At 39.1% G+C, this 22,845-nt stretch overlaps 2 protein-coding genes across 2 annotated transcripts in view; one reads left to right on the forward strand and one right to left on the reverse strand.

The window, feature by feature from the left end:
* The window catches only part of adcy3a (adenylate cyclase 3a), a 216,899-nt gene that overhangs the window by 9,181 nt on the left and 184,873 nt on the right, over positions 1–22,845 (forward strand). The window lies entirely within an intron of this gene.
* vegfaa (vascular endothelial growth factor Aa) lies at positions 124–18,367 on the reverse strand. The gene is made up of 7 exons (XM_087805772.1): positions 17,842–18,367; positions 16,178–16,223; positions 12,345–12,541; positions 11,194–11,270; positions 11,073–11,117; positions 4,406–4,537; positions 124–2,489 (listed from the first exon to the last, which is right to left on the reverse strand). The coding sequence occupies exons 1-7, from the start codon at positions 17,923–17,925 to the stop codon at positions 2,468–2,470; spliced, it is 603 nt and encodes a 200-aa protein (XP_087661898.1). The 5' UTR covers positions 17,926–18,367; the 3' UTR covers positions 124–2,467.

Here is a 22,845-nt window from a genome sequence, read left to right on the forward strand (position 1 = left end):
AGCCAGACCAGAGGTCAGATCTGAAACACAAGTTTCCTTCTTCACCGTGTCCTTGGACTGAGTGCAAAACCAGATGCAGCCAAAAAATGAAGAGAAAAAACAAACACCTTTGTTGGCCCATGATGTTCTACACATGTTGTTTACTTTAGTTTCTATCGGTGAACGGGCCCTCCAGGATCCCCCTGCAGCTGGTCAGAAACACAGCTTTACGTTGAAGCCGGAATGTCAGAGAAATGCTTTTCAGTCTTACACATACACACACACACACACACACACAAACACACACACACACACACATAAAAACAATCCTTTTGTTCAATCAATTCTAATTGACAGAGTCAGGAACAGATCAAATGTAACTTCAACACCGAATATAAATATCAGAAAATATTCAAAATACACTATAAATTAAATGTCGTCTGTGAGACAAAAGGGGGGCATCTGGGAAGTGTGTACAGAATCTTTGTGGTGGTGTCTTGGCTATTTCTTTGGACCACTCACAAATAAAATAGTTAAATAACACAGTGATGTACTGATCTATGATCAGCTTGTCTGGACGCGTCTCCGTGTACACCCATGCCGATATCCCTTAGTCAAACTGGTCTCAGTACAGCTCGTGAAATGAACAAAACATCTTTAAATACAATCGACAAAACTCCGCGTAAAAAAACAAACAAACAATAAAACTGTTTTCCGACCCAGAGGAAGTCACGTGAGAAGGCAGACCAGCAGCAGCGTCGTGCTAATTGATTAGCGCTGCCTCAGTCATTAAGATGGTTCGCAACAATCATTTGAAGTTTTAACTTTCTAGTTTTATTCATCGTTCTACATGGTGCACCAGTACTTAGACGGTGCCGTCGGCAAATGTCTGCCCTCCCGGATCGGATTTTGAAAGTAAGCCAAAATAAAGATTTAGATCTTCGGTGGCAGAAGTATTTCAAGAGATGTCGAAAAGTCATGTGGCAGCTTTTAGAACTTTTAGAACAAGAACGCCAAACTCAATCCCAAATGAACAAAATGTATTAACAGTCTAAGTAGCGGGTATATTTAGTATCTTTAACAGGAAGTATCGTTTAACAATCATGTCCACAGGACTGACAAATTTCAGAAAATAACGACTTAAGAGACATGAGATACAAAGAAAATGTGTACGATTAATAAAACTTAATAAAACGTATTTCGCCTCAATGCCTCATAAAGCGTCTGGAAATTGTCAAAGATGACAAGTTTTGATGACTGGGATGGTTAAATAAGATTCATTTTTTATTTCCCTAAAAGTCTCTTTGTTATGATATTTTGTGAGATAGAAGTCCAAATCCTCCAAATGAGACCTTAGGCAGTGATTCATTGTTATATTGATTTATAGCATCATAACCATTTCACTTTTGAGGTAGTATTCTACACACGTTACTCAGGTAAAGTATCAACGTATCCCTTGAACTTGCCATTTTGAATCTATTTAAGGTTAAATTCAAATGTTGTTAAAAATTATTTATAGATATGGCACATAATAATGAAACTTATAAAAATGATTAAAATCCAGGCTTGTTATTCAAACAGTCCATAGTAGGACCGGGTAATAATGACGGGATTATTAAGGATGCTTTTAATTTGAAGGTTCCTGCTTTTGAATGTTGAATGACAGATAGCTTGACCGCAGTAGATCGGTTAATATTGCGTGGTGCCCTCAGAGATTGGTTAGATTTACGCGTTACTACCAGCCTTTATTGTTGTGATATAAATATACAGTATTGAGTATAAGCATAAGAATGGGTCCAATTGTATCACAGTCCAGGCGTGACACCTGGAGTCATCAATTTGACTGTATTGTTATTCTCGGTACAATTGTTGACACCAACATGAAATCTCTTTTGATCTTGAACCAACCATTTAGCGGGGCCACTTAAAATTACTTGGTCGGGTCGGGTTTGGCCCCCGGGACCTTGAGTTTGGTTTGGAATATCCATCCCATGAACTGTGTCTCGTGATGACGTTTCATAATGGATCTGGTTTCATGGGTTCATGACTGAGGACTTTTGTGGTTCTGTTGCCTTCGCACGTGGCCTCCTCGTGTGGGACGGCGGTCAACTTCACATTGTCATCAAGATATCAAGCGCTCGCGTCCGGACGCACGACTTCACGTCACTTCTCGTGCACATCCAGGCGGCCGGTCTGATGCACGTCACCGGTTTCGTGTTCTAAGAAAAACCAGCATCGAGTGGAGCGTGACATTAAATAAAAGGTTTTCCCCGTACAGTCCAAGACCATCACTGAAATATTTCCCACTTCACGCGCCAGGAGGCGCATTCGTTTGTTTTTAAATAGTAGCAGCAAATAATATATATATATATATACTTAATATCAGCATCCAGAACGTTTGCTCTGGCGTTGTCGTCTAGCGTTCATTGCAGGGAATGTAGCCTGGGGTTGAAAGTGCTTGATAACAGTGTAGTCCGTCTGCTGCGCCTCATCTCCTCGGTTTGTCACATCTGTGGAGGACAAAGAAACATCTGGTTAAGAATCATCACGTCACGGATCTCTCTGGTCAAGAGCTCGACTGACGCAGGGTCTTTTTAAAAAAAAAAAAAAGAACGGGAGAAGGTGAAAAGGGGAACGAACATTTGACCCCAGAGAGAACATTTGACCCCAGAGACAAGTTATCGATTTTCTGATGAACATGAGAATGTTCAACAAAGCTCAAACTACACACACACACACACACACACACACACACACACACACACACACACACACACACACACACACACACACACACACACACAACCAGACGGACCTTTGTGTCGCTTGATTTATTAGCATCACAAGAAGCTACGCTGCTTTTCAAATCCAAGCTGGGGCGGGTGTGTAGGGTGTGAAGGGTGTGAAGGGGGTGAAGGGTGTGTAGGGTGTGAAGGGGGTGAAGGGTGTGAAGAGTGTGAAGGGTGTGAAGGGTGTGAAGGGGGTGAAGGGTGTGTAGGGTGTGAAGGGGGTGAAGGGTGTGAAGGGTGTGAAGGGTGTGAAGGGTGTGAAGGGGGTGAAGGGTGTGTAGGGTGTGAAGGGGGTGAAGGGGGTGAAGGGTGTGAAGGGGGTGAAGGGTGTGTAGGGTGTGAAGGGTGTGAAGGGTGTGAAGGGGGTGAAGGGGGTGAAGGTTGTGAAGGGTGTGAAGGGTGTGAAGGGTGTGAAGGGTGTGAAGGGTGTGAAGGGTGTGAAGGGGGTGAAGGGTGTGAAGGGGGTGAAGGGGGTGAAGGGGGTGAAGGGGGTGAAGGGTGTGAAGGGGGTGAAGGGGGTGAAGGGGGTGAAGGGTGTGAAGGGGGTGAAGGGGGTGAAGGGGGTGAAGGGTGTGAAGGGGGTGAAGGGGGTGAAGGGTGTGAAGGGGGTGAAGGGGGTGAAGGGGGTGAAGGGTGTGAAGGGGGTGAAGGGGGTGAAGGGGGTGAAGGGTGTGAAGGGGGTGAAGGGTGTGAAGGCTGTTTTTTTAAATGAAAAACGTCGCCAGTTTTTTTGTTGCAACCCCAAAAAACTGTTTTCACTTTAGGCTAGGTTTGGTAGAACTTTATTGATAATTAAAAACTAAATTGTTTTTCCAATTAGACACAGCAATACTGAAGATTATTCAAAAAAACAAAAATAAGAACAAGTTATATATTATTATATATATAAATATATATATATATATATATATATATATATATATATATATATATATATATATATATATATATATATATATATATATATATATATATATATATATATATATATATATATATATATATATATATTATATTATATTTATATTAGTAAATAAAACAAAGGCTATAATGTGCCCAGCTGTTTCTACTATTGTGTTCAAACTTTTTATATGTATTTTTCTTTTTAATTACTTTATACATCCTGGTAATAAAAGTTTGTATATTCGTAAATATATACTATATACTAGATTTTCTTCCTTCATTAGCTTCGTACTGTTGGTTTCTGCTTGAAAAATGAAGAGCCAAGGAAAAAAAAAAAAAAAAGTATCTTTACATGTCTTTTGATTTTTTTGCTGTTGTAATTTGTTTGAATAATATATATATTTTTTAACAATAATTGACTGATGGTCTCAGCACCATATTGACAATTTGCAATTCATCTTTCTTTAAATTATATTAAACATAACATTGCATTAGATTTTTCAAAAACCAGTGGATTGGCCGTGGAAATGAATTACATTTGAACAAAGTTAAGTCAGTTTGTTTTTAACTGCCGTAACAAAAATAAGCAACTTTGACTTATTGTAAAGCATCACGTCATGCAGCAAGAAAAACATTGAAAAGACAATCAGACGTGACGACACGCTCACCGGCGCCTTGAACACGAGACAAAGCAAAAGCACAGAAGCATGAAAAACTGGTAACGATAAACAAACCTGCAAGTTCTTTCGTTTAACTGAAGTTGCCGCGACTTGCAGTCTAAGTGTGTGAATTTGCAGGAACATTTACAGGTGAGAGGGTCCTGCACAAACAAGCGCTTTCTTCTCTCTGAGCAAGGTGCACAGTGGCTGCAAGGGAAGCAGAAGGGAGAGAGAGATCTAAGCTAGAGAGCCTACAGGACGAGCAAACAAAGACACTCATGCAACATCCCCACCGACGCCCCTGGAACAGCCTTCTAATGTGTCCGGAAGCCCACGTGGAGACGTAGGACCTCCGTTTGTGCAGAACAGCATTCGTGACTCGGATTAAATGTTTCAGCAATTAGCCTAATCCTAAAAACTTGGCATCCCTGTGCCCTTTGACCCCTAAGAACAAGAGGCTGGTCTGATCCACTGAGCGTGGCACTGAGTCTCAAACACAACATAAGAGGACTTTGACAATCCAAGCTAAGTCAAGTTATTGTTAACGATGACAAACGTGTTTAATTTCATACAAATGTACCGAGTTCTTGAGCGAGACACACTTGAGTGATGATGGAAGTTCTGAGTTCAGGGGCAGGAGTGGAGTAAAAGTATCTGGATGTTCTGTTCTATGTTAGTCTTTGTATCCTTTTTCTTTGTTATTTTTCTATGATCTATGTTCTTTATCTTTAGACTTAGATTGTATCATCTTGTTCTTTCTCTTTATTTCTCTTTGTTCTTGTTCTTATTTTATTTCGATAATTTTTTATGAAAAATCTCTGTATTTGCTGTGGATAATTGGAAAAGGTGACCTCCTGAGGATCAATAGAGTTCTACCTAACCTAACCTAAGTAAAGAAATGGGCAAAATATAGCAACATCCTGTTCATTGGTCGACCCTGTATATATATATATATACTGTATATATATATTTCAGGGTGAGATCCAGCAGACTCTGAATTTCTGCTAGTGTGACTTTTCAAGCGAATACTAGATGTTCTTCTTTCTGTCGTACTGTTTCTAAAATTATACCAGCCGACTCATGGGACCCGTCCCTCCATTTGATATCTCAGGTTTTATGAGTGTGGGCCAAGCAAGAGACTCCATCTATAAAAATAAAAAAAATGAGCTATTCCCTCACACACACCCTCTCTCTAGGTTCATCGTCTTCATCACGGGTCTTCTACCACAGGGCCTGGTCCTGCACAGGGACCTCTTGGTTCCTAGGACTGCAAGAGCCACTTATCAAATGTGGGGGACACACTGCTGAGAGTGCTTTCTTTCCCGTCCTCCCAAAAAATATGTCTCTGCTCTTAGATCATCAGGTGATTCCCTACTAACTATTCTAAAGTTGAGCTTTATTTCGTGGATAATTAAACCGTTTAGTCATCTCCGGGACAAGGTGACCTGGAGGCTTGAAGACAAATGTGTTTGAAGTATCCCTTTTGTGACCCAGAGATAACACAAGGGTTAAAAAACAAACTGTCTGGACACCACAATATGGTTCAACTCCTCTGAGTTGTGTAAATGTTTCCAATATACGCCAATATATATATGTTTTAATGTGTTAAAGTGAATCCTAACAAGACCTCAAGAGATTCTTTCAATACATTTCTGACATCCAAACTGTTCTTCCTGTACCTTTGCCCAGCGAACCTGTTACATATCCCACCACACGAGTGCAGTGATGGTACGACCAAAGTAACTTGTATTCAATATCATATCTTTCAATGTCTTACGATAATGACGTGAGCGTTTCCTGGGACTAAACTGATTAATTCTCTAGTTTTTTAGAACAAGCTACATCCGTCCAGAAGTTAAGTTATCACAACGATGTTAGATGTAAGGCTTCTTTTCGGATCAGTCAGGTGATTTAAAGAAGTACTAAGCATGCGTTGACTGAGCTTAAGCAGAAAAAATAAGCTTAATGTTTTCATATTTCTGCTCAAATGTTTGCCAGTGATTGTTAATATGACAAGAAACACTACATATTACATGTTTAGTGTATTGAAGATCAACATTAATCAATTAAAAAAAAAATGCTGATTTTTTTAATAAGCTTTTATTCTTAATAGAGTTTTTTTTAAAGGAAACTTAATGTAAACACAGCAGTCCTCCACTAGGTATAACGATATTCAATATCAAATAAGTAAACATACTTTTAATCAAATTATTAAGTTTATAACAATGTCGCAAAGTTACACTACCATTATTTTATTTATGCTTTTGGTTGGAATCTATGGCATATTTTTCACTTTCAGATCTGGATTTTAATGACCATGTCTATGAACTCGTCTCAGCATGTTCTGGCCACTGGAGCTAGAAACACACTCGTAAATGATTGTTCATTTTCACTGACAACTTTTGCTTTGCTTGTACTACATCAGCGTCAAACAAAAAACAAGTGCAGCTGATTAACCAACTAGACATCATAACCAGGACAGTATCTGCTGCATCCGACCATAAGATCTCTCCACAGACACAACAAGGACACAAAGAGATAGAATGCTTTGACTTGAAACAAATAGTTTTCCCTCCTCCAAACCTTTTGATCGATGCTTTCACCTTGTGCGGCAGGAAGTCAACAAACCAAAGCAAATTTTTTATCAGTAAAAATGAAGGTTACATTGATCTCGCTGTACGACTGAGCTTCAGTGATCAGAGCTTGAAACTATCTGCTCGACTGAGGAACACATGGTTGTCGATAAACACGAGACTTATCAGAGCAGAGCATTGCAGACAGTGTCACAGATGATAACTATGAGAGATAGCAGAGAAGGACATCTTCACTGTTGTGTCACCGTCCAACTGCAGGCAGAAGTGATACCTGAGCAAAAACGTTCTTTTTTAAAAACTCTGCTGTAGCAATCAATGGAAGATTCGTGGAGAAGGCCATTGAGATAAATGACTTAAAACTAACTTACAATAGAAAAGACTGGACGATTAAACATTTTGAAATGAACGCACACATTCATGCCAACTATATTGAACAGCGCGGAATGAAATGTATAATAATGTATAATATAATCTAGCCTTACATACAGTAAAATATGTTTAAAAAATATATTGAATTATCGCAGTAGAGAAAAAAAAAAGTTTTTCAACTGCTGTATTTTGTCCTGGCAGTTTAGAATAGTTTGGGAATTTTTCTATTGAATGACTAAAATGAAAAACATGAAACACAGATTTAAGATTGAATAGTTTAGAAGAAGTTAAATACATGAGCCTCTCTATTTGCTATTTATCCATTAATAACTTCCAGCATTTTGAAGCATCTAAAAAACATAGTTATTTGCAGAATAATCAATATATTGTTTAAAACAGTTTGGATAGTTTTCAGTGTTGGGCGAATTACTTCAAATAGAATCTTTGTTACATCACAAGTTACTTCTTTCAAAAGTAACTCAGTTTCTTTATGTTGCTTTCAAAGTAATTAGTTACTAAAAAAGTAACTTTTATGAGACCATAACCCTGGTGGGCAGTTTATGCCAAACAAACCTCTAACCCTATTCGCCAAGTGTACGGTCCAGTGTGAGGTTAGGTGCTGTCAATCAATCAATTCAATTCAATTCAAAGGTGCGAACGATAACAAGAAATAAACAACAGTAAATAAAACAAAAATAAACTAGGGGTGCACCAATCATCGTGGAGACAATTTTTGAGATGCTCAACATTCCTACTACCTACCAACAACCTATTAAATAAAAACAACACATTGGACATCTCTGTAGTAGAAAACACAACAACCTTTAAAGGAAAATAACTATCAATACAAAACTTAAACCCACAATGTAAACTTCACAACAAAAATGTGCATTTCTGCTTTATAAGGTGACAGACAAAAATGATGTGTTTTCTGCGTGTTTGTAATTTTTCATTACAGTGATACAGTGTTGAATTTTTTAAGTTTAGTTTTAAAATATTGTATGTTCTTGAACGCACCATAGTCATACCGTTGTGATTGACGTGTGACGAAGAGTAGCTAAGAAAGTGAACAGATGTTTGTTCCAGTCTAACTCATCCATGCATTCATTGTTCATTTATTAAACACATATATATATATATATATATATATATATATATATAACATACACTTCTATTCGTCATCTTGTATGAATAAACAAATAGCCAGATTTGTTTTTATTTTAAAAACACAAAACATAATTTAACCAATTTACAATCGTTAAATAGTTGTGATTATCTGTTTGTGTTTTTTTAAAGGCCTGTTACTGTAAGTTACTGTATCCAAAATTCAGGCACAATTTATCGGAAACGTCAACAAAAAACTTTTTTTTTTTTAATTAATTTTAAGGATACAGCACAAGATTCATTTCATAACTTGGTGTACACACAGTGATCATTTCAAGGTAGAGTTTTAATAAGTGAAGTCGGGGAAAAGAAGGTATTTTTGATCAACGGATATTTGATCTTCATTTAATTTCAATCACTTCAGCCGTGTTTTTCCTTGTTTTAAACCCACAAAACAAATGTATGTTTTGATGAAGTGTTTTCAAAATAAAAGTTAAGTGCCTTTGTGTCTAGAACCCCCTTGTAAGTAAGACTTAAAAATCTTAATATTTATTTGAGAAAAATAAAAGGTTAGTTAGGCTAGTTGAAGTTTTTTTTGAAGAAGTACATCAGAAAAATACTAATAAAGCAAAAATCATCAGTTCACAGTCACAAGCTCATGAGCAGAATCTGATCCGATGTTTCTTGTCGTCACCAAACAAAGTAGCAACTTTTTCCGTTGCAGAGTCGAGTCGACTACGTGCAGTGAAGGGCTTCCAGCAGGGCTGGACTCGGCTCAACGAAGCCCCTGACAAACACATTAAGAGAACATGATCCCACCGATCCAGGGGGTTTTCAAGCTGCTGAGGCTCTTATCCACTTAAAGACGCCGAACCTGCATCAAACGCAGTGAGTTCCTGCCACAAGCACCTCTGGCGTCTCTCCTCAGCCTCTATTTACGCCACTCAAAATAAAAATAGTTCATGACACCTGCGGCTATAATTAGATTGGAGGTGTGGCCGAGGGTTCGGGGGTCAGATTTGCGTAACTGTAGTCATAGTGAAGTTCTCAGTTCTCTGGAGTCAGCTGGCGTGTGATGCCATCCCTCCTTCTGTTAGAGCCACACCACCAAGCTCTAATGGCGCCATATTTAGAACACTGGGGTCACCCGATAACTGGGGGTTCTTACCACGGCACGAGGCAGCAAATGTGGATTAATTTCATGAAGGTAAACCATTAAATTGTTGCAAGGCAAAACCAAGTGTGCAGCACCTGGACCACAACAGTTCAACTCACCACTCGTGACAATCGTCAAATCTGTGTTCCTTGTGTAAGTAAGTAAGTAATTTGTATTTATACAGCGCTTTTCCAGACCAGGGTCACAAAGCGCTTAAACAATCAAAACAATATTCAATAAAGTATATACTTTAAAGGTCAAGATACAACTGATAACACAAAAGGAGTTCCAGAAAATCAAGGAAAAGCCTGAACAAATAGAAACGTCTTGTCCTCTGTTAACTTGTGGCATAAAATTTCTACTTACCCTCTTGTCGATCTAGGGTTGGGAGAATTTTTCAGAGTAATCTGTGTCTTTTCAGTTACATGCAAAAACGTCCTTATGACAACAGCCAATGGAGCAAACTTTTCTTCTCAAGAGTTGCCCCAAAAACATCCAAATACATCCATACCACTCGTCTGTAATCTCCCTTCTGCATTGAAGCCCCGAAATTGTTACAACATCCCAGGCTATTAACATAAATTTGTATCCTTTGTCCTTGTGTTATTTTTCTTTGATCTATATTCTTTATCTTTAGTCTTAGATTGTGTCGTTCTTTCTCTTTATTTCTCTTTGTTCTTATTTTATTTTTATTTATTTTCTATGAAACATTGCTGTATTGCTGTTTCTAATTGGAAAAAAACAACTTCCCGAAGGAGACCTCCTGAGGGATCAATAAAGTTCTACCTAACCTAACCTAACCTAAATCTCAGCTCACTGCACTACATTGTGAGCTTGCGCAACATTTACATTGACATACAGGAAATTTTCGCTACAAACAAGCCATTTTTTATGGAACAATTACTCAAGTCGTGGCTTTAATACAAAATGGAAATTACAGACGAACAGTATGGAAGTATTTGGATTTTTGGACGAAGAAAAGTGAGCCATGTTCACAACCATAATAAGGTAAGGTAAGGTAAGGTAAGGTAAAACTTTATTGATCCCTAAGGAGGTCTCCTTCGGGAAATTGTTTTTACCAATAGCCAGCAATTTTTCATAAACAATAAAAAATAATACATAAAAAATAAAATATAGTATATAATAATATACTAATATTACATTATATTATTATATTATATATATATATATTATATTATTAATATTATATATATATATAATAATAATATAATATATATATATATATATATATAATATATAATAATATAATAATAATGATATATAATAATATTATATATATATAATAATATATAATAATATGGACATTAATTCATTCATTCACTAGATTTCTCTGAAATATCTCCCAACACTTAGTCAACATGAGAGTGCGAAAAATGAGCGATATTTTAATTTGAAGTAAATTATCACTTTATGTGTTAATGAGTTATGTGTTATCTTAAAAGCTGCTCATCATTCAGACTCAAAGCATTCTTCAATCCCAAACAAAACATGAACTTACTATTCTTTCTTCAGTGGAACATCTGGCTTTAGTTCTGGCTTTTGCCTGGAAAAGGAGGACACAGACTTTTACACGTCATTCCGACCAAGTTTAAATCCACAAAATAAATAAAATCTCTCACCTGCATTCACACTTTTTATGCTCCGTGAAAGTCAAGTGAACCGTGTGCTGCGACACCATCGGGCGTAATCGCGAGACCTTCAGGAGAGACAAGGTCACGGCAGAGATTAGATAAAGTCAGGACACCATTCGGAATTAAACAAATATTAGAATGGCAGCATGAGCGCTGATAAAAATGTACACATGGCTGCGACGTCTGTTATTTCACCCGATTCGCCTTGTGTCACACCATTGAAATGGGCTCATATCCTCATATTATCATGCATTCATATGGGCCAGTAGGGCCCTATTCTACCTGCTATATTGTCTCGAGCTGGTTTCGATCCCGCGTCCCTGGGGGCAAAAAAAAAAAAAAAAAAAAGACAACCATGACCGATTTGCTATCCACTGAGCTAAACCCTAACCCTAACACTGACCCTAACCCTAGGGTCTTTAACCCTAACCCTAACCCTAACCCTAACACTGACCCTAACCCTAGGGTCTTTAACCCTAACCCTAACCCTAACCCTAACACTGACCCTAACCCTAGGGTCTTTAACCCTAACCCTAACCCTAACCCTAACACTGACCCTAACCCTAGGGTCTTTAACCCTAACCCTAACCCTAACCCTAACACTGACCCTAACCCTAGGGTCTTTAACCCTAACCCTAACCCTAACCCTAAACCTAAACCTAACCCTAACATTTTATTTATTCCGTATCTTTCTTGGACGCAAACCGGAAATATACGGAAAAACACGAAAGGATACGGAAGTACCGGGTTAGGGTTAGGGTAAGGGTTAGGATTAGGGTAAGGGTTAGGGTTAGGGTTAGAGTTAAAGACCCTAGGGTTAGGGTGCAGCTCAGTGGATAGCGCATCGGCCATGGTTTTTTTTTTGCCCCCAGGGACGCAGGATCGAAACCCGCTAGAGACAATATATTTTTTTATTAATAACATTGGGTCAACCAGATGAATGGCTGATAACAGCCTATTCTACATGCTAGTAGGTAGAATAGGTCCCTACTGGCCCATATGAATGGATGATAATATGAGGACAGGCGCCCATTCAATGGAATGACACAAGGCGAATCGGGTGGTTATTTGGATAAAGTCTTTGTTGAAATCCCACAGATTTTTGGGGACGAAGCAAGAAGCTGTGACTCGTGTCGTACCTGCAGCGTCACGTTTCGCGTTTCACTCGGCAGACACTCCTGCGTCTCGTCGTTGCAGCATCCCCCGCATCGGTTGATGGCGACGCACGATGGCGTGTAGATGTGTTCCGTGTCCTCGGGATACTCCTGGAGGATTTCCACCAGCACCTCCCGAGGCTTGCACTGACTCTTTTGGTAGACTTCCTTAAACTGGATGACTGCGAGCGAAGTGGGAAAATGGCCGACGTCATTACCAGTAGATAACATTTAAATCAAACCTGACTGATGCTTGAAAAGGAAGTTATTTGTCTAAACTGGATGTATTAACAGATTTATTCTTAAGCAGTTCATTGGTAGAAATACTTTAGTGTTATGCAATATTGCAGATTGTCAAAAATGTGTTCTTTGTAACCCATACTATTACTGTAACTCTTATTCTCTCACTCGACTTTTAATTTCAGTGTTCATAGATCCTCCTCTGCAGCAACGTTATCATCCACTGATACCTCCACTGGTCTTTCATCCTCCTCTCCCTTGTGTCGTTACAACTAGAAGTATATCAACCAATTTATAAATGTACTAGTCCTCACACCCACACATCGTCTTTTCACACTACATACTAATAAAGGTTTCACCACAATAATGACATATAGAATGACATAGTTGGTATTTATTCAAATAAATAGTTTGATGTTTATCAGCTGTTTGAGAACAAACAGAACAAAATGAATTTGTAAACTTTGATCCCTATATCCTGAGAAATACATTAATGGTCTGTGAAGTTGACAAGTTGGTGAAATAAGAGTGAAAATGTGGAACAAAGTGCAAACAAACCCTGCAAGTGTCAAGAGTGTTAAGTGATCACAAAGAGTCCAGAACTAAATAATAACACTTTGGTAATAAAACTTAGAATAAACAAATAAAAGTGTTCTTAGAGTCTTCCCTGCTTTAAATAAATAAGGTTTTGAGAAAAATGTAAATAAAAGAAGAACACTCAGTGCAATCATATATTAGAACAACACGAATTATGAAAACAAAATCTATAAACTAGTCTGGATCTGATTCACAAAAGCTGCATAGAAGGACAAGAGAGCACAGAGGTCTGGATGACTTTTCTTCATGATCACGGTTTTAAACGCAATTTTAATACAAGAAACATTCAATAAACACATTAGTATTGACAGATACTGCGTCGTGCAGGATTTATTGAATAACGCTGAGTTTTCTGTCGCGATCCTCAAACTAGGATCATCATTTGATCTGTGATCAGCACGATTTAAAAGTAAGTAAGTAAAGCGTTTGACGGTGTTATGAATAAACTAAACTTGTTAAATGTATTTTTGTGTCATCATGGATCGTCCTGAAGTTTGGGAAACTTAAATTGAACGAAGCATCCGCTGACGTCACACACGGAACTCTGTGCTGTCCAGCCTTTATTGAGCAGTTTTAAACACAAACTCTATTGATTGGATCGAGGTGGATTCCAATGATGAATTAACATTAACACTAAAAAGAAGGTTTGTTATTGTTGACTTTCATGCGTCGACTGAAAGTTTCTCTCGTCTCTACAGAACAGCAACTGCTTCGTTTTGTTTCGTCTTGTCTTTCTTGTTTCTCTGATCCGCTCATAATTGTTGTCGTGATGCTTCACTAGATGTTTAATAAAGTTAGTGGTGCTGAATCTCGTGAAGCGATTTTCTGTGATTGCTGTTCGTTCTGTTGTTAGCAGCGGCTGCTTTACCATCACGGACGCATGATGTCAGCGCAAATATAGTTATTAAAACTGCTCGGATCGGTTGCTTGGATCGCAGCTTTTTCACCGCTAACCAATCGAGGCTTTTTTCATTCTGCAAAATTGCAGGTTGTTTAATTTTTCTTGAGCAGACGGGTATTTTGAAAACCGCTAGTAGCGGTTATTTAGTCAAATTATAGTAGAAAAAAAGACAATGGGTAATTATTTCAGATAAATAGAGAGAAAAGTACGTAGCTGTAGCTTTACATATAAACAAGTGTTATTATTACCTTTTTTTTTAAAATACATAGATGATGTATTTAAGTGCAGTACGACATTATGAATATTGTTACACGATGAACTGTGTTTGTTCTATGCAGAGTACATAACTGAGCATACAAAGTGAAAATAATGATAGTTTTTCCTGAAAAGAGATATTCCTGAGTAGAGTTAATGCAGTTCCAATGGATCAGTTACATTGTTGCCGATGGAACAAGTGAAGATTTGAGATATTCAAGACGCAATGTCTAAAAACAAGTTTTTCATAGTTCACCGAAATGTGATATTTTGACTCGAAAATATACTTGAACTTCAAATATCTCGATTTTCCCACGTTCTGCTCGGCTCGAGATTCTCCCTCAAGCATTGACGCGCGTAACCCAGAGATCATCAAACTGGGATAGTTCTGACCCGTGGCTAACTCTTGACCCCTGGCTGGCTGAAGCTGCCCGACCTCAGGCGGGGAGGCGCCAGACATCACATGTCACCGTGGGAAGCCCACCAACACTTGACCCATGTGCGCTCGGCAGGTCAGAACTGACGCACCAACGGGACGCGGTCACTACGTTTACAAAATGCACCAAAAATACGAATTAAAAAACACCATGTAAGGAACCACATAGCAACATATTTAAATATGAGGCGTGGTTTATTGATGCATTTTGAACACAGCCAGCCGACCGAAGTGGCTTGATGTTCTCTGACAGCACCAGACAGGTGCTGTGAACTTTGACACTTAGTGTGTGAAGGCAGCAGATGGGACTCTCTTCCTCTCAAATCATGAGGGGTCACTTCTGCTTACAGTTCGTTCTCTGGTGCATCTATTAGCCTTCACCCAAACTAACCTCCATACACTTGTCTCGGCTCAATTTACCAGTGGAATAGAAGCATTTTAAAATATACTTGATTTTTACTTCCAAACTGTGGATGTGTCTGTGTCAAAGTTTGCTTCCCGCGTCAGAGAAATATGGTTTATCCTCAGAAAAAAAGATTCTTGACTTAATATACTATAGTAAGCATATCATTAGCATTATATTAGTCTCTTTCATAAGGTCTAACATGTGTGTATCTTAGTTTAAATGTGTGTCTTCTATCTGAATTTTTGTTTCCATGCACTGAATCTGTTGGGGTTGGTCAGTATATAAATAGAGATTATTATTATTATTATTATTATTCCCACGTCAGTCTGGAGTTGAAGAACACAACAAATAATGAAATGGTTTTCTTTAATGTTTACACATTTAAATGTATTCACATTTTTGTTTTTGACATTTTTCTTTTGATTTGTACATTACCTTAATTTATGAACTATCATTTTGTTTACATACTGTGGCTAATCTAGATTTCTACCGGTTACGGCCAACAGGAGGCGCTCTAGCAGGAGGTTCAAGAGTGAGAGGACACTTGGAAGTGACCCAAAGAAGTGCTACTTCCAGGCTACTTTGAAAAAACATTTACAGTACTTCATTTTTTATTTTTTTTAAACCCACTAATGATCCTACATTATTCATGTTCGAACATGTCGATTCATGGTTTCCAGTCCAATGTAGGAAAACTCTCGTCATTTCCCGATATATACAGACAGCGCATGGGTCAGTGGCCCCGCCACGGTCTGTTGTGAACAGTCTTGCTGTAAATAATTTAACACCAGACCTACGGTCGGACCTTCTATTCTTGAGAGACACTGCTTTCATCGCCGGACGACCACCCTCACATTTGTGAGCGACTATCAAAGACACATGGCGAGCAGATGGAAGAAGTCCACCGCACCTCAGCCAGGTGGCCCACTGAGTCACCGGACCAGATGAAAGAGGAAGAAAGAAAATGGAGATGGAGCACTTACCCTCATTTTTGCTTTTATCCACCACTTCCTTGTTGATGCTGGCAGCCTGTGAGACGACAAATTATCGGTTCAACACCAATGAGTCACATGTTTCGCAGTAAAACAAACCTTTTACTCTCATCTCTCATGATTCTTTCTGGAGAGAATCGATTCCTGCGATCATATCAGTGTTGCTCATTTTTCTTATAATAGGCCTTTATTTAATCACAGATTTACTGCTAGCGTTTATGAAATGGATCAATCTTCACTTGTAAAGGGATAAAACTCCCCTTTAAAACTTTAAAATCCTGTTTTTTTGAATGAATAATAGTTCACGTTTTACAGTGTAGCGCTCATGACTGAAGCCCGGATGAAAACCTTCAAATTAAGTAACTGAGTAATTGAAGATCAGCTCATAATAATCCAGTTCAACCCCACATTTGAGGGCCACACCTCGTTCGTAAACCAGCAGGTTAGCTTGTGTCGGCTGGATTTAAATTGACACGCAGTAAAAGTATTCGAGCAACATTGACTCCTTTAGGAAACATCTTTAAACTTTTTTAATTTGTTCAGGCTTTTCCTTGATTTTCTGGAACTCCTGTTGTGTTGTCAGTTTAATCTTGATCTTTAAAGTATATATTTTAGTGAGTATTGTTTTGATTGTTTAAGCGCTTTGTGACCCTGGTCTGGAAAAGCGCTTTATAAATACAAATTACTTACTTACTTACATTTGCATATAAGCTTAAATAGAGATTGTATAAATAGAAAAAGACAGATTGATGGATAAATAACGAAAATAATTATGTCACTTATGATAAGATTTAAATACAAATGTTTTTTTAAAAGGTTTTGCTTTGACACATTATGGACATAGTTTGTTGAATTCTATATGTATATTAGGACCGAATGAATGAAACTAAACTGTCCCTCAGAAGCCATTTGTTTATTTTTGGTTTCTCTCATTCATTCATTTATAGACCATGAACTGATATATTGAAAGAACCTGGTCAATTACAATCATGTGTAAGCTATATAATATTATTCATATGTGACTAAATGAGTGTTTGATTTTGTTTTGTGTCTCTTGAAGATACATTAAAGAGCAGAAGTCAGTGTCAAGGTTGTGTTGAATAAAATATAATATAGAAACAATAGAAAATGCTTAATTAAGAACATGTTATATCAAGCAGGAGATACATAAAAACAAAAGCTTCAGCCGGAAGTGGGTCCTGGGAGAGCAGAGAGAACTTGACCTTTTTAAGCGACATCACCGAGACGTTCACGGCCGGCGGCTGGTGTAACAAACTGAGATGTTGCGTGAGAAAGCGCGTGTCTGATCTTCAGGACCATGGATTGGCCAGTTTTTAAGTGAGCAAAAAACAAACAAACAATGAAGAGACATTACACGTCTGGTGTGGGAGGAACGAACGGTTCAGTTCATTGAAATAAATAAATAAATAAATAAATATTGGTTTCTGTCATTGTAATGTATTTAAATGTCTAATTATCTTATGCCTGCTTTATAAAACAATCGACTTGAACACAAAACATATATATTTTTAAGTGTATTATTTATCAAAAATGTGTTACTTTTATTATTTAAGGTTTTTTTTGTTTTTTTTTCAAGTTTATTTGCATAACTGTTTCCCCACATTATAAACCCATCTCTCTACTTCTCTACTCACCGTGACAGAGGAGACGTGAAGAAGAACTGCCGCAAGAATCTTGACCAAAGTGGCAACAATGTTCATGGTTGTAAATCCACGCATGAGAATCCCAGTGTGTTTTTGTTTTTTTTTTGGTCAGAGTGAGTGAAATGTTGCGAGAAATAGCTGTTTTTCACACACTCATGACATGAAACAAATGAATATTTTTCTTTTTTCTTTTCTTTTAAAAAACGGCGGCAAAGGTTTTGCTATAGAAAATCCATGAGTTCCACTGGAGTGGCTCTCAGTGGGTCCGTCAGTCAGATCAGGACCATCCGGACAAAGACACTAGAATATCTCAGGAAAATAATCTCTCTCTCAGAAACCAAACACAACAATGTTTCTCAGTGGATCAACTTTGGGTTCTGTCGCTGTGCTCGTGAGCGTCAGTGCGCGCGTGTGCGCCGGCGGAGAAGCGCGTCTTAATCCCTTGGCGTCTGTCGTGGGAACCGGTTCTCGCTGAGCTCCTGTGGCTCCTTTTCAGTGTCTTCGTGGTTCCTGCCTGATCTCGGCTCTTATTGAAGGTGACCGGGTACAGATCCACAGAGACCGGCAGGAGGAGGGCCAGGAGGCGGTCTGAGGACGGAGGGAGGAGTTCTGATCCCAGCCGGTCATTCATTATTACTGCGAGGAGAAAGAAACTGTGGGGATTAACAAAGTATATTTGATGGATTGTAATACTTTTACTATTCTTTCCAGGTGAGGAAACATTGTTTTTATAAAGTAAACTGATGAGTTTCATGTTATGTTGAAAATAAACCACATCTACCTCATGCACTACTTGTACTTTTGTGGCTCTGTTTTTAGATTTGATTCTTTCAAATGTATATATATTTATTTATATATATATATATGTATGTATATATTTATATTAAGTGTAAAATATACAACTTTAGGTAGATAGTTTTCTAATGATATGACACTAAATGTTAATGTTTATGATCTTGTAATTCATTATTATTCAAGATTCAAAGCGTTTATTGTCATAGGTACTACGTACCATGAAATTCTTCCTTATATATATATATATATGTTTATACTGTGCACTTTTGTTGGGGGTACAAAGGAAAAATTTCATGACAATATGACAATAAATGCTTTGAATCTTGAATAATTTAATAATTGAATAAGTACAAGATCATAAACATAAACATTTTAGTGTCGTATCATTAGAAAACCTTGTACCTAAAGTTGTATATTTTAAACTTACATTTAAAGAAGGAAACACATTGTCAGATCCCATCCTTTCTTATTTTAAAGAAATGAAGCATATATATCAAAATAAAATAGTTAAAACGTTGATTTAGTTTCCTCAAGTTAGGGTTTACAGTTGTAAGTAAACATAAAAAATGTAATATGTATGTTGTAAACGTTTGTATTTATCAGTCAATGATAAATTAAACAAACTTTAAAGACACTGTGTCAGTCGTGGCAACTTTTCTTTTCCAGCTCACACTGTTTTACACTCTTGATACTTGATACTGATGCAAAACAATAAAGTGTAATTTATGAAAATGTTATTGTGTGATTTTACAAGGTGAAAAACTTTGGAGTACACACATACACACACACACACACACACACATACACACCAGCACCACATCACAATACTAATGTACTAATGTACGTTCAGCCCTCGATATGATATAAAGGTCAATCTACATTGACTTTGAGCAAACTATCATGCAGGCCACATATAATAACTTTTTGAATTCTGGGCCAGAGTTTGACACATGATCTAGTGAATGAAATAATTAGAGACAAAATTCCTCCAATCATGCAAAATGAATTACAGAAGGGAAGTGGCAACGTTGCCTCGCTTCAAGGGCACAGTTTAGCTACTAGTCTACGAGTCTACTTGTTAATGATTATCGACATTTTTAAATAAAGAAATAATCCACATATACTGTACGCGTCATGCATCAGTCCTTCCATACTCATTTACCCGAGAGCAGTGGCGTGCTGAGAAGGACAAACTGCTGCCATTTTTCTTTAAATGACAAACTTCTCACGAGTTCTCAGCAATGTATGAGGATGAATTGAAAAAACAATGTCTGTTGCTGAGTTTATACTGATGTGCATCATTTAAATATTTATGTGAAATTCATTTTCTTCTTTATTTCACGATGACTGTGAAATAAAGAAGAAAATTAATTTCAAATAAATATTTATTAAGTCATATTTAATTTAAAAAGCAGTTATTTGTAAATGTTCACACACGCGAACACACATGTCCAGAATGTGACTTTGACAAAACAACATGAATCTGAAAAATGTGAATTAATTCATAGAAAAGAACAGAAGATGAAGCGTGTTATGTCTCTGTGTTTGCTAGTAGCAATGATTATATAAGAAGGAGGAAGCAGAGTGAGCTAAAACACTGGAGGAGCTTATGTGACTTTACTTAATACCCCGGTAAAACTAGTGTAATACCAAAGTACAACGTCCTTTATATTCTGTCCTATACACTGATGCCCAAAATTCCAATCACAAGACCACATTCATTAAAACTTGTCAGTAACACTCTACAGTAGGTGATACTTGTCACGATCTGAGAGGGCAGAACACCCAGAAGAGGAAGCCGTCAATAAATCCAATTCAAAAACAGTCTTGAATAATCCAAAAACGGTCCGTAAAGGAAAAAGAGAACAAAAACAAATCAGGCCCTCGGGACGGAGGCAGGGCACGACTGGAGATCGGGGTCTCAACGGCAACTAAAACAAAAGACAAAAGGACTCACGTGAGTAAATAAAACGGCTGAAAACATCAGGAGTATTCCACAGGATTATCAAAGTTCAGATCCAAGGCGAGGAGCGAGAACGAAGGGGAAGCCAACCTGGTCTGGAGACGCAATACTCTGGCAAGTTCTTCCGGGTAGAGAAGCTCCTTTTCAATAGGAAGAACCCGCCACTCCCCAGCCGCCCGCCCGCCAGCGTCTGTGAAGGACAGCACAGGACATATAAAAATGGAAAACCCCCTTCAACATAAAACAGGATGAACATAAACATGACAGTACCCGCCCCTCTAGCTAGCGCCTCCAGGCGTTCGACCTGGTCTTCACTGTTGCTCCCGGTCTCGGAGGAGGGAGATGGCGAGGATGAGAGAGCGGGATATCCAAGAGCGTTCCTCTGGACCGTAACCCTCCCAGTGTACAAGATACTGGTAGCCCCGACATCTGAGGCGAACCTCCAGGATCCTGTGAACTCTATAAGCGGGGTGATCGTCAATGATGAGTGGAGGAGGGGGTTAGCTTGAGGTGCATGGCGGTGGGACAGATGATCCTTTCAATCTCAAAAGGCCCTACGAAACTGCGGGCCAGTTTACGTGACTCCACTGGAAGGGGGAGGTCCCGGGTGGAAAGCCAGACCCTCTGGCCAGATGAGTAAGCTGGAGTTGGCACCAGAATCTCTGTCTGAGAAAAGCAAAAGTCCTAGTAACACTAGGGTGGCAGGCTACCTTGTGGTGGTTCCCCCACTGAAGCACTTGGGCAAGAGCTGGCTGGGGAACAAAGAGTCGATCAGACGGTCGAGAGCTGGGTCTTGGGTGACTCTCCTGAGCCTCCAGAACTACCCTCTCGATATCCCAACTGGCAGCCCTAACAAAGCATTTCTCAGGTAGGATGGTCTCATCAGCGAGGCCTTTTTGCGGAGGAGCAAACAGTGCGGGACAAAGCGTAAGGCTTAATGTTCTGACCTCCTCGGCGATAAGTCAGTGTAAAGTCAAAACGCCCCAGAAACAGAGCCTAACGTGCCTGGCGGGAGTTCAGGCGCCTGGCTTCCTGTAAATAGATCAAGTTCTTGTGATCCGTTATCACGAGAAAAGGTACCCCTGAGACCTCCAGCCAATGCCTCCACTCCTGAAGTGCAGTCACCACCGCCAAGAGCTCCCGGTTACTAATATCATAGTTGCGCTCCGCTTGAGACAGCTTCAGAGAGAAAAAAGCACATGTACGCACCTTGTTGTCCTTAGAGCACCTCCGGGAAAGCACCGCTCCTATGCCGGTGTCAGAGGTGTCCACCTCCACAATACACTGACGGGCTGGGTCTGGGTGTCGTAGGATGGGTGCGGAGGAGAACAGCGAGCGCAGCTGGTTGAAGGAGTCTTCAGCCTTGGCTTACCAGAGGAAAATGCTCTTTGTGGAGGTAAGCTGAGTTAGGGGGGCGGCAACCTGGCTATAACCCAGAATGAACCTACGCTAAAAGTTAGCAAAAACCCAAAACCACTGAGAAACAGCCTCAACCTCCATAGGATCTGGCCTCATCTGACCCTGCACTAAAATAAAACCAAGAAAACTCAGGAACTCACAGTAGGAACTCCAAACTCACACTTCATAGCCTTAACGAACAGTCTGTTCTCTAAAAGCCATTGGAGAACGCAGCGGACAAGTGAAAAGCATTTCTGAGGTCGAGCTTGGTAAAGAGCATGGGCTTTTTCAGTGGATCGAATGAAGGATCCATGAGTGGGAGAGGGTAACGATTCTTTATAGTGATGTTGTTTAGCCCCCTGTAGTCTATGCAGGGTCTAAGGGTCTTGTCTCTTTTGCTGAGAAAGAAGAAACCTGCACCAAGAGGCGAATCAAACCGGCCACCAGTGATTCCCCGATATAGGTGTCGAGGGGCTGTCGCTCAGGAAGAGAAACCCTGTAGAGTCGACTACAGGGAAGAGGGGACCCAGGAAGCAAGTACATGGCACAGTCATAAGGACGTTGTGGTGATAGAGATAGAGTCATTTCTTTGCTAAAAACCTCACCCAAATTGTGATATTCCGGAGGAACGGAGGAGATCAGGAGGGGGAAAAACAGGAGGACAAGAGGTAGCAGCGGCAGAACGAAGACCCTGTGAAAGGCAACAAGGACTCCAACCCAGTAGAGCTGAATTCACCCAGTCAAAGTGAGGATTATGGCGACGAAGCCACGGGAGACCAAGAACTATAGGAGAAGAGGGAGATGAAATGACAAGAAAACAAATGACCTCAGAATGGTTA

Source organism: Callionymus lyra, chromosome 13, assembly GCF_982586985.1.
Source record: "Callionymus lyra chromosome 13, fCalLyr1.hap1.1, whole genome shotgun sequence".
Classification (NCBI taxonomy): Eukaryota; Metazoa; Chordata; class Actinopteri; order Syngnathiformes; family Callionymidae; genus Callionymus; species Callionymus lyra.

Excerpts from the sequence above, each read along its gene's own strand:
- vegfaa (XM_087805772.1), bottom strand. The coding sequence starts at position 17,925 with ATGCGTGGATTTACAACCATGAACATTGTTGCCACTTTGGTCAAGATT. Across the intron at positions 16,224-17,841 it reads TTCACGTCTCCTCTGTCACG|GCTGCCAGCATCAACAAGGA; the intron begins GTGAGTAGAGAA and ends GTCGTCTCACAG. Across the intron at positions 4,538-11,072 it reads GTTCCACTGAAGAAAGAATA|CCACTGTGCACCTTGCTCAG; the intron begins GTAAGTTCATGT and ends CTTCCCTTGCAG.